At 42.1% G+C, this 12,775-nt stretch overlaps 1 protein-coding gene across 1 annotated transcript; it reads right to left on the bottom strand.

Annotated features, from left to right (window-relative positions):
• Window positions 1–2,060: 2,060 nt before the first annotated feature.
• Window positions 2,061–11,656, bottom strand: DUSP12 (dual specificity phosphatase 12). The gene is made up of 6 exons (XM_060762569.2): window positions 11,154–11,656; window positions 7,905–8,018; window positions 7,694–7,812; window positions 7,471–7,567; window positions 4,192–4,378; window positions 2,061–2,445 (listed from the first exon to the last, which is right to left on the bottom strand). Exons 1-6 carry the CDS (start codon window positions 11,627–11,629, stop codon window positions 2,278–2,280), a joined length of 1,161 nt encoding a protein of 386 aa, XP_060618552.2. The 5' UTR covers window positions 11,630–11,656; the 3' UTR covers window positions 2,061–2,277.
• Between the last annotated feature and the right edge of the window lie 1,119 nt (window positions 11,657–12,775).

The raw sequence follows: 12,775 nt of genomic DNA, 5'->3' as shown, positions 1-12,775 counted from the left end.
ACCACATTGTCTGTAGCTTTAGACAATTCTTCCTCTGTGTATGAGGCAGGGCACTGTAGGCAAGCATACAGGTGTGGAGTTGTCTGTTCTGCTCCAGTCACACAAGGTGGAGGGTTCTTCTAGGTCAGTGGTTCTCAACCTTCCTAACCTGCCGCAACCCCTTAAAAAAGTTCATGTTGTGGTGACCCCCAACCATTACATTATTTTTGTTGCTACTTCATAACTGTATTTTTGGTCTTGTTATGAATCATAATGTAAATATCTAATATGCAGGATGTATTTTCATTCACTGGACCAAATTTGGCACAAGTATCTAATACGTCCAAATTTGCATACTGGTGGAGGATTGATTTTGTCATTTGGGAGTTGTAGTTGCTGATATTTATAATTCTTCTACGATCAAAGAGCATTCTGAACTCCACCAACAATGGAATTGAACCAAACTTGGCACACAGAACTCCCATGATCAACAAGAAATACTGGAAGGGTTTAGTAGGCACTGACCTTGAGTTTTGGAGTTGTAGTTCACCTGCACAGTGGATTCAAACAATGATAGATCTGGACCAAACTTGGCACGAATACTCAATATGCCTGCCTAAATGTGAACACTGGTGGAGTTTGAGGAAAATAGACCTTGACATTTGGGAGTTGTAGTTAATGGGATTTATAGTTCACCTACAACCAAAGATCATTCCGAATCCCAACAATGATAGAATTGGGCCAAACTTTCCACACAGAACCCCCATGACTTGAAGGGACTCGCTAGTGCAAGCTTCCCTCCAATATCACATGCTATCCCTTATTTGTACATGCACATCATGCTGCCATGTGCCAAGCACGCCTTCTCTCCCCTCCCTGCTTGGAGTCTCAGAAACAGCCCTTTCCTTGGCTAAGATGACAGCCAATCATAGCGGAAGACAGCTTTCGGTAGGTGTATTCACCCTCGCCATCTGTTTCTAAAAAGGAAGATAAGGACAGGCTGAGATATTTTCAGCCTTCTCTACCAAAGGGGTTCCCAAGACCATCAGAAATATATGTTTTCTGATCGCCTTTGGTGACCCCTCTGACACCTCCTTGTGACCCCCCCCCCCCCAGGTTGAGAAACATTGTTCTAGGTATTGCCATAGAACTGATGTCACAAACTGAGTGACCTATGTACTTTTATTATCTAGATATATATTCAAAACAGATCCAATGGCACTCAAGTAGACTCTCAGACAACCAGATCTGGATTTTATTTATTAACTTATTAATACATTTGAAATGCTTTAAAAAGAAGGAAAAGGGGATCATTGTCATGAAACAATCATTTAAGATAGAGAAATTCCATTCACTCTCTCATACTTACACCATGCAGCAAACCCACTTTGGAGCGGTCAAGTCCAAAGGGGCCAACGGGTAAAAGGCACTGACTGCAGTGTGTTTACAGATTTTGTCTTCTTTCTAGTTAGGCTATAGAAAGACTTTCCTAAAAAGAAATTAATTCCTCTTTTGTCGCTTATAGTGTAGGGTCCAGGAAGAGACTCCCGCTTTCCCCAAAGCTTTACTCTTTTACATATTCACACAATCTATTGTTCATATACATGGAGCACTGTTATGTTTTTAGTTTTTTTAAAAGGCATATCAAATTCTAGGATAGAAATGGCTGCAGAGGGCAGATATTCCTTCCATCCTTGTGGTCCTGATGAAAATCTCCATGTTGTAGCATTTGTTCCATTAGGAAGCCTCTATTGCGGCTAATGAAGCCCATCTCTAGGACAAATATCAACAGATGGAATTTTCATTAGGACCAAAGCAGATGAAGCTGGTTTGAAACATTGTTTTCCAATGTCACAGTCTTAATTTTGAATTTCCTCACATAACTCATCATCTTAAAAAAGAAGCCCCTTCTACACTGTCATTCAAAATCCAGATTACCTACTTTGAACTGGATTAAATGGCAATGTAGATTCATATAATCTAGTTCAAAGTAGATAATGTGGATTATCTGATTTGGTAATCTGGATTATATGGCAGTGTAGAAGAGGCTAGAGAGAGAAAAGATAGAAGAAACACATTCATACATTTCTTGCATTGTTTAATTGGATTGGATTGGTACAAAATCATGGACAAGAGTGACCCAGCACGGGGTTGGTTGTATAAATGTCTTGCATATTTCTGGAAAGCTGTAAAAAAGATATTTTACTCCAAAAACAACAAGAAGAAACGCCCCACTGACTCTTGTATTATAAGTTCTTAATAGTTTTTGTGTCATTTAGAATATGCTGGAGATTCAAGCTAACTTTGCTTTCTTGCACTGAGCAGAGCACCAGCTGGCAGTCCTTTTGCTTCATCCACGCGGCTCTTGTGAATCTGGAAGGCAGGGGTCACCCAACGGCCACACGAACACTGCTCACCGTGCCAGTGAAAGGAACCTAACTTCGATGTACACTTTGGGCACAGAAGCTGTAAGGGATGAGGATAATTAGGCAAAATCATCATTTCTCATCATTTTGCTGGTTACTTCAAATCAACACAAAGCCTACAGATTGTATTCTCCTTATTTTGGCTGGGTCTCCTCAGAGACAAGGAATCCTTACAGATTATGGCAATCCCTTTTCTTGAATTGTCTAATTTGGATTCGAATTGCATTGAATACTGGGATGTACAAAGCTGGCTCAGGTCAACTCCAGAGAAAGGATTCCCCGAAGTACACGGGCAAGAGGCCACTATAAACAAAAATATAATCCAATAATATAAACCATAAAAATGTTTTTCACATATATGCTATGGTCATAGAGCATTCAATGGACAAACAAGACTTGTATTTTGATTCATTGTTAAATATATGTTAACTTCGACTAGCTTTGTTTGTACATTGAATGTTCTATGACCATAGCATATATATGAAAAACATTCTTATGATTTATATTATTGGATTATATTTTTTTTATAGTGGCCTCTTGCTCAGGTCAACTCCACCCAGGTCATTCACACATTGAGGAGTGCAGTCAGTTCATCTGCATACTTCCACTTCCAGTAGTTTTTGCTGAAGGTGTTGTGAGCAAAGAGGAAAGTGACAAAACACACCTTGTGGACTGTGAAGTCACAGGTATTAAAGGGATGAAGGGCAGAAAAATAACTTCACGGATGGAGGCAGAAGGACTTGTAGTTGTCTGCTGCAATGTGTCTGGATGTTTGTTATTTTGCTGGGAAAAAAATCACTAACTACTATTTCATCAAGTGCAATTTGCATATCTCTTCAAAGAGAAGTTCAGTGGACTGCAGCTATGCACTGAGACCATTCAACACATCAGAGAACGTAAAGACTTTCCGGATAGAATAGAAAGAGAACTCTTCATTTTCTTTAGCAATGGAATCGTACTGGTTCTGCATGATTAAGTAAAGTTTCACCATGACATTAAATCTAGTTGTGTCCAACTCTGGGGGTTGGTGCTCATCTCAATTTCTAAGCCAAAGAGCAGGCGTTGTCCATAGACACCTCCTAGGTCATGTGGCCAGCATGACTGCATGGAGCACTGTTATCTTCCTGCCGAAGTGGTACATATTGATCGACTCACATTGGCATGTTTTCGAACTGCTAGGTTGGCAGATGCTGGGGCTAACAGCGGGAGCTCACCCTGTTCTCCGGATTCGAACCACTGACCTTTTGGTCAGCAAGTTCAGCAGCTCATCCGTTTAATCTGCTGCACCACAAGGGGGTCCATTATATTTATAAACAGCAATCTGCATGATTGCTCTCTATAAATATCCAAAGGAGTGTTACAAACATGTGAGTGAACATTTGTTCTTTCCTGGCCCAGAGGGTGGTGCCAGGCCCAATGGTTTTAAGTTACAGGAATGAAGACTGCTGTTGAACATTAGGAAGAACTTCTCAACAATAAGAGTGGTTCAACAATGGAACCAATTATTTGGAGAGGTGGTTGGGTTCTCTGGATATCTCTCAAAAGAGGACATCCAGGAGTGGGACTCAATGGCCGATGGGGCCTTTCCAATTCCAATTGTGGATTCTGTTATTCCTGTGATTTCACCCCTTTGTTACTATAAGGTGGGCACACTTAACCTAATCACATCAGTCAAGAAGCTGTGGTCTAACCCTCTATAAAAGTCATTTTTCTTTATAGTTTAGTTTTCAGCAATGAAATAATATTTTGACACATTCAAATTATTAAGAACGACTCTTTTCCTCACCTGTCCTTCAATCACTCCTAAAAGCATTGGCTCCATCCACTGTAGAGGTTCAATGAAGTAAGAAGTACAACCGGGTCTGCCATTAGAGTGAAAAGGGGCCGGCTCTGAAAACCTTTTGTGAGCAAAAGCAGGCGGTCCCGTGCCTTCATCATGAGGTAAGATACTTGAGCTTTGGAAGAGGAGACGCCTATTTTCCAGGTGAAAAAAAACCAAGAGAAGACTCAGAAAAAGTATCTAGCAGCATTGCAGGAGCAACAATTAACTATTTTGAGTTGTACATTTTCTTGCATTCTTCACAATTAAAGTATATTAAGCTAAATGTCGCTGCAAAGCAAGCACCGTATTTCATCGAATGTAAGGTCTTGCTTCTTCCTGTTTAAGGGATTTCATAAATGGGATACACCTAAGAGTAGATTATATCTGCCGGGTTTTTAAAAAAGCTACCTTAAATACAAGGGGAGGCTCCAGGTTTTTTGTTTTTAATATTGCTATCTCCGAAAGAGGAGGCAAAAGAATAGGAAGAGCCCCAGGGTCAATGACCTTTCCAGGCCATGACCATTTTGTCCTCAGCCAGTTTATTGCCCATTCCAGTGTCACTTCCTGCTTCCACTGAGCCCCCCCCCCCAAACAGGCCCATAGACTTTGTAAAATACTCATGAAAACAATATGGCTTCCAAGTTGTTTGACACTCCTTATGCACGCCATAGGGAAGACTGCACTACAAAGCCACATTAAAAGAAAAGCAAGGTATTGTGAATACAGAAGAAATTCTAAAATATATTCTAAGAATTTCATTTCTTAAAAATTGAAGCTACAAAAATGGGGTGTGCCTTACATTTGATGGTGCTTTAGATTTGGTAAAAAGCGGTATATACCATCTTAAGGCAGGCTTCTTATCAAAAGGCACCACATAACAAATACTGAGTAAACTGAAATTTTGCCATAAGGAACATAATTTTTTTCTGCATTACAATTTTTGCATTTTTTTGCAATTTTCTGCATATTTTTAATCATTTTCTTTTTTGTAAATAAATTATTTTGATATAGTCACATTTCAAAAGTTCTCTAGTCTATGATTGCCATGGGAAACAGTTATTCAAAAGGTATTGGGACCTGTTAGGATTATGGCCTGTTAGGACTGTAACCTATTGGTATGATGGATTATGACCTGTTAGGATCATAACCTATTGAGTAGTGGAGTTATAGAAGTGTTCCTTTAGTTCAGGGGTCCTCAAACTATGGCCCGGGGAGCCGGATACGGCCCTCCAAGGTCATTTACCCGGCCCTCACTCAGGGTCAACCTAAGTCTGAAACGACTTGAAAACACACAACAACAACAAAAATAATCCTATCTCGTCAAGCAAAAGCAGGCCAAGCCTTCCCATTAAAATACTAGTAAGTTTATATTTGTTAAAATTGTTAATTGAAATTATTGTTTTGTTTTTAAGTGTTTTTTGCACTACAAATAAGATATGTGCAGTGTGCATAGGAATTAATTCATGTTTTCTTTCAAATTATAATCTGGCCCTCCAACAGTTCGAGGGACTGTGATCTGGCTCTCTGTTTAAAAAGTTTGAGGACCCCTGCTTTAGTTTATGGTGTAATGGATGATCATTGGGCACGTAAATATCTTGTTTCAATCGATGCTCTCAGCAGACAAGGATTCAAGCAGACTTCTTTAGTCTGTTTGTTTTACTCATAACTTCATGTATTTAAAGATACAGGCATATTTCTTGTCAGGCTAAACTTTAAAATATTTCAGTTTGTATCTTTAACTTAGAGTCTTCAACAGTCTCTTCAAAAACCATATAGCTCTGTACAGTTCTCTTTCATAACAGTCTACTTTCAAAAGAAAAAATCAAGCCTCAACGGTTTTCTAACTTTCTACACTGGCATGTGACTGAAACAGACTTCTGAACTCAAGCTGAGTCAAGGCTCAATAGATTTCTAACTACACTGACATCTGACTGAAAACAGACTTCTACACTCAAACTGACTCAAGGCTCAACTGTCATCCTTTTTAAACCTGGATTCTAAACAGTAACGTGATATGCAGCCCCTCCCACTGCCACAAGTACATAGAGCTAAGGAAACTGCAAACCAAATAAGACATGCACTTCAGGAAACAAAACAACACATTATAAGCAGACAAAGATCAATAGAGGCATTAGAAGGTTGCTGTCTCCAACAAACATGATATGGAGAAAGGCATGCAGCCTGAACGGTAATTCTGACCTTAATTAATTGCAGCTTAATTAGCTGAGATTGCTATGTCAGACTTGTTCTACCCCTTTCACAGCCACCTCTCCACAAAAGTCAACATTGACTGAAATACAACACTACCAGAGCTCTGCGAATGCAGCATTTTTCCAAATGAAGCAGAGAATGTTAGGACATCCATTGGGAGACCAAGGTGCTTGTTTATAAAGCTATTGTCCTCCCAATCCTGCTATACTGTGAAACATGGACTATCTACAGACATCACACTCAACTCCTAGAACGATTCCATCTGCGTTGCCTCCGAAAAATCCTGCAAATCTCTTGGGAAGGCAGGTGGACAAATGTCAGCGTGCTGGAAGAAGCAAAGTCTACCAGCAATGAAGCAATTCTCCTCCGTCATCAACTCCGCTGGACTGGCCACGTTGTCCGAATGCCTGATCACCATCTCCCAAAGCAGTTACTATATTCCCAACTCAAGAATGGGAAACGTAATGTTGGTGGACAGAAAAAGAGATTTAAAGATGGCCTTAAAGCCAACCTTAAAAATTGTGGCATAGACACCGAGAACTGGGAAGCCCTGGCCCTTGAGCGCTCCAACTGGAGGTCAGCTGTGACCAGCAGTATTTGCAGAATTCAAAGAGGCACGAATGGAGGGAAAAAGTGAGAAATGTGCCAAGAGGAAGGCGCATCAAGCAAACCCTGACCAGGACCGCCTTCCGCCTGGAAACCGATGCCCTCACTGTGGAAGAACATGCAGATTAGGAATAGGGCTCCACAGCCACCTGCAGACCCATCGCCAAGACACTACACTTGGAGGACCATCATCCTCAGGCTACGAGGGATCGTCTAAGTAAGAAAGTAAGTAAGTATTCACATGAGCACTATATTAAAATTATATTTAAAAATAAATTGTATGCACAGTATTATCTTGACTCTTATTCCCAAGCCATTTCAATTACTCGTGAGTCCCTTGAGAATTTAGAAAAATGCTGCAAGGAACTCTGATTGCTCAGGACCATGCAGAATATAAATCTAATAAATATATGTGAAGCTCCATACCGGCACTTTCGACACTTGTAAGTAAGTTCATAATTGGTCGCCTTTTCAATGTTGTTTGGATCAATTGCAAAAATTTCTTTTGGAAGGTCCTGTGATTCTGAAAGAAGAAACAACATTAAATGTATGAAACAGTAAACAAGCATCATAAAAATATTTGGTGTCACAACTGACAAAACATAGCACAAAACTTTTACTTCTATTTAATGCATTTCAACTTGCTTACCAGGGTATCTCTCTGTAAGATTCTGCAAATGATACTGTTTGTAAATAGCACTGGTTACATCAACCTCACACCCCATTTTTTCATAGAGTTTCAGTTGCCACTCAAAACCTTCATTCATTCTGGAAAAAGAAATCAAAGACTCGTTCTTACATCACTTACACTCTATTCCTCAGGAAGAAAGAAACAAATTCAATAAGGGGGAAGGACGCACTTTGCATCAGGTTTGATGGCCTGAATGAAGGCATAGGCTTCTTCAAAGGGGAGGTCATTGGCCTTCATTAAATAGGCAGTCACAACAGCCACACTTCGACTGACTCCAGCATGACTGAAAAAGAAAAGTGGACCTAATGAAATATTGTCACATCTTAATATCCAGAAAATGGGGCATCTCATTCTCCTTTTAAAATAGTGAAAGAGTAGTAAAGAGTGGGAAAATCACAAATGCAGCTTAAGTTTTGAATACATAAAGTAAAGGTTTTCCCCTGACATTAAGTCCAGTCATGTCTGACTCTGGGGGTTGGTGCTCATCTCCATTTCTAAGCCAAAGAGCCAGCATTTTCCGTAGACACCTCCAAGGTCATGTGGCCGACATGACTGCATGGAGTGCCGTTACCTTCCCGCTGGAGCGATACCTATTTATCTACTCATATTTGCATGTTTTTGAATATTTTTTTAGTCGTGTCAGGAGCGACTTGAGAAACTGCAAGTTGCTTCTGGTGTGAGAGAATGGGCCGTCTGCAAGAACTTTGCCCAGGGGACGCCTGGATGTTTTGATGTTTTACCATCCTTGTTGGGAGGCTTCTCTCATGTCCCTGCATGAGAAGCTGGAGCTGATAGAGGGAGCTCACCCATGCTCTCTCCGAATTCAAACCTGTGACCTGTCGGGCCTCAGTCCTGCCGGCACAGTGGTTTAACCCACTGCGTCACCAGGGGCTCCTGTTTTTGAACTGTTTGGCTGGCAGAAGCTGGGGCTAACAGCGGAAGCTCATGCCGTTCCTCAGATTTGAATCTGCAACCTTCTGATGAGCAAGTTCAGCAGCTCAGTGGTTTAACCCACCGTGCTACCGGGAGCTCCTGTTTGAATACCTAAGTCCCAACTGAAATGCAGAATTCAATGTTTACAAAAGAAAAGCAAGTCTGAACCACTACAGACCCACTAAGAAAATCCAACAAAAGCTACATTCAGCAAAAGACAAGAGGGATCCTCTCACCTCTGCGGGAGTCCACCTGTGGACAAGTCTACATAGGGACCACCAAATGCAGCATTGCCCAAACACAAATCAAAGAACATGAAAGGCACTGCAGAGAAGTCAATGGCTCAACCTGAGAAGTCAATGGCTTCTTTGTGTAGTCTGACATGGTGAATGTTAGAGTGGTCCAGCATTTCTGTCTTCTCAAATAATTTGCTGTGTCCAGGTTGGTTCATCAGGTGCTCTGCTATAGCTGACTTCTCTGGTTGAATTCAGTCTTTCATGTTCCTTGATTTGTGTTTGGGTGTTTCATTTGGTGGTCCCTATGTAGACTTGTCCATACGGTAGACTTTTCCCCCCCAATATGTTTTTAATGCAGACACAGGTAGAATAACATCACAATCCATCACCATTTCAAAATACATATCAAATCTTATTTTCTTAGTGTTCTTAACTTTGCCGATTCTACCTTTATCTCCTACTTGTGTCTACCAATTTTACACCCCTCCCCCCACCTTCTGGGAACAGTACTTTCCTGCATTCAAATATTATTTTAATTGAACAATCGTAGAAAGAGAATGGTTCAGTTCTATATATTTTCCTATTTATTTGACTACCCCATTTCAGAATCCAATTCTTCTTGATTTATGATAGACTCCGTTGATAGTTTGTAACTATCTAAAGACCCACTAAGAAAGTCCAACAAATGCTACGTTCAGCAAAGGACAAGAAGGATCCTCTCACCTCTGCAGGAGTCTATCGTATACCATGCAGCTGTGGAAAAGTCTACATAGGGACCACCAAATGCAGCATTGCCCAAACACAAATCAAGGGATATGAAAGGCACTACAGACTACTTCAACCAGAGAAGTCACCCAAAGCAGAGCACCTGATGAACCAACCTGGACACAGCATATTATTTGAGAACACAGAAATGCTGGACCACTCTCACAACCACCATGTCAGACTACACAGAGAAGCCATTCAAATCCACAAGCATGTGGACAATTTCAACAGAAAGGAGGAAACCATGAAAATAAACAAAATCTGGCAACCAGTATTTAAAAAAACCTCTAAAATCAGAACAGTAAATAAAGAGCAACACTCAGAAATCAGGGGAATTCCAGACAAGAATCAATCAGGGCCAGCCAAAACCTCCCAATAAAAGATTCCCCCTTGCAGGAAGCAACCAGGCTTTGAAGCTGCAAGGTTATTCAATGTTAATCAAGGTGATCAATTGCAGCATTCACACTTGCCTCAAACAGGTAAGAGTTGGTTGTTATAGGTTTTTTTGGGCTATATGGCCATGTTCTAGAGCAGGGGTCCTCAAACTAAGACCCGGGGGCCAGATATGGCCCTCCAAGGTCATTTGCTCGGCCTTCGCTTAGGGGCAACCTAAATCTGAAATGACTTGAAAGCACACAACAACAACCCTATCTCATCAGCCAAGAGCATGCCCACACTTCTGACTGAAATAATAATAGGTTTATATGTTAAAATTGTTTTTCATTTTATTTATTGTATTGCTTTAAAATGTTTTTTTGCAGTACAAATAAGATATGTGCAGTGTGCATAGGATTTCATTCTTTATTTTTCAAATTATAATCTGGCCCTCCAACAGTTTGAGAGACTGTGACCTGACCCTCTGTTTAAGAGAATGTTCTAGAGACATTCTCTCGTGACGTTTCGCCTGCATCTATGGCAAGCATCCTCAGAGCTTGTGAGGTCTGAGTTCTTTGTCCCACCCTGGACATTATTCCACAGGTATATAAACCCCACTTGCCTAGTTTCCAACAAAGATCACAACCTTTGAGGATGCCTGCCACAGATGCGGATTTCAATGGCTTCTCTGTGTAGCCTGACATAGTGGTTGTTAGAGTGGTCCAACATTTCTGTGTTCTCAAATGATATGCTGTGTCCAGGTTGGTTCATCAGGTAATCTGCAACAGACCTCACATCTTCTGAGGATGCGTGCCATAGATGTGGGCGTAACGTCAGGAGAGACTGCTTCTGGAACATGGCCATACAGCCCGGAAACCTCACAGCAACCCAGTGGTCCGGCTATGAAAGCCTTCGACAACAGAGAGGCTGGATGGCCATCTGTGCGTGTGTGGGTGTTCCTGCATGGTAAGAGGTTGGCCCTGGGGTTCCCTTCCAACTCTGTGATTGTAGGACAGGCGTGGGCAAACCTCGGAGGAATTAGTCCAAAGCACCTGGAGGGCCGAGGTTTGCCCACGCCTGTCCCAGGACCTGCTTCCCCCCCTCCTCACCACTGCACCAGGAGGGCGCCCTTCTCCTTCCCCCGGACCCTGTCGATGAAGGCGGCGGCCTGGTCCAAGCGGCTCAGCAGGTCGCTGCCGGGCTGGTCGAGGGCCTCCAGGTGCAGCACGTCCTCCAGCCCCACTTCCCCGGGGGGCTCCGAGTCCACAGACAAGAGGGCCGTGACGCCCGCAGGCCTCTCCGCCGCTTTCCCGCTTTTCCCTGCAGGGCCCACGTACAGCCCCGGAAGGACCTCCACCGTCGTCATGGCCTCTGCCGCCTCCTTCTCCCTCGCCTGAGAATGTGGGAAAGCCATGCCTGAAGCCTTCACTTCCGGGTTTGCTTGAGAAAGTGGGAAGGCCCTGACCGAAGTCGTCACTTCCGGTGTATCTTCACAAAGCAGAAGTTGCACCCTCCAGGAGAGTTTAGCAAGACCAAGGGATCCTAGATTGTCTGTCTTTCCTCCACCACGCTGTGTAATTTGCATGATCCCGCCCACTGCCTCTCCCTTAACCCTTTCCTGTTCTTTTCTATGGTACACCTCAAACGCAGAGGAATTGAATTATTCTGACCCTAAAATGTGTCACTTTGATAGCCGCTGCTGTCCAAGACTATTGCCATCATGTCGTGGAGGAGCCACAGGATATTCACAAATTTATCAGGGCACCCATTTTTCAGGAAGATGGTCCACAAACCATTACGGTCCATAATGTCAAATGTCTTTGCAAGAACCTTAAAAATAGGAAGGGGCTGCAAGGACTATGTAATCCAACTCCACTTTGAAAGAATATGCAATTATATAGTTCCTGAAACAATGTAAAAATTCTAATGCCCTGCAAGTAAAATTGTAGACTAATTGAAGAATAAAAGTGGGCAACTGCACAAAGGGCTGCAACCATTTGTTTTCCAATTTCTTTGTGTGTCAGGAGCGACTTGAGAAACTGCAAGTCACTTCTGGTGTGAGAGAATTGGCTGTCTTCAAGGACGTTGCCCAGGGAATGCCCAATGTTTTGATGTTTTACCATTCTTGTGGGAGGCTTCTCTCATGTCCCTGCATTGGGAGCTGGAGCTGACAGAGGGAGCTCATCCACATTCTCCCAGAATACGAACCTGCGACCTGTCGATCTTCAGTTCTGCCAGCACAAGGGTTCAACCCACTGCACCAAATTATTATTAATAATACAAACAAAGTATGGATCGTTGATGTTGCAATCCCAGGTGAGAGCAGGATTGATGAGAAGCAACTGGAAAAGCTGACATGATACGAGGATTTAAAAGATTGAGCTGCAAAGACTCTGGCACAAGCCAGTCAAGGTGGTCCCAGTGGTCATCGGCACACTGGGTGCAGTGCCTAAAGACCTTGGCCTGCACTTGAAAACAATCGGCTCTGACAAAATTACCATCTGTCAGCTGGAAAAGACTCCCCTACTTGGATCTGCATGCATTATTCACCGATACATCACACAGTTCTAGAAACTTGGGAAGTGCCTGACGTGTGATCCAATACAACAGCCAGCAGTGATCTTGTTTGCTGTATACTAATCTTGTTGTATATCAAATAATAATAATAATAATAATAAATAATAATAATAATAATTAATAATTAATAATAATAATAATAGTTTTATCTGCC

The sequence above is a fragment of the Anolis sagrei genome, chromosome 2, assembly GCF_037176765.1.
Source record: "Anolis sagrei isolate rAnoSag1 chromosome 2, rAnoSag1.mat, whole genome shotgun sequence".
In the NCBI taxonomy this organism is placed as follows: domain Eukaryota; kingdom Metazoa; phylum Chordata; class Lepidosauria; order Squamata; family Dactyloidae; genus Anolis; species Anolis sagrei.
The sequence above is the reverse complement of the archived record's forward strand: the minus strand, read 5'-3'. Positions and strand labels throughout refer to the sequence as shown.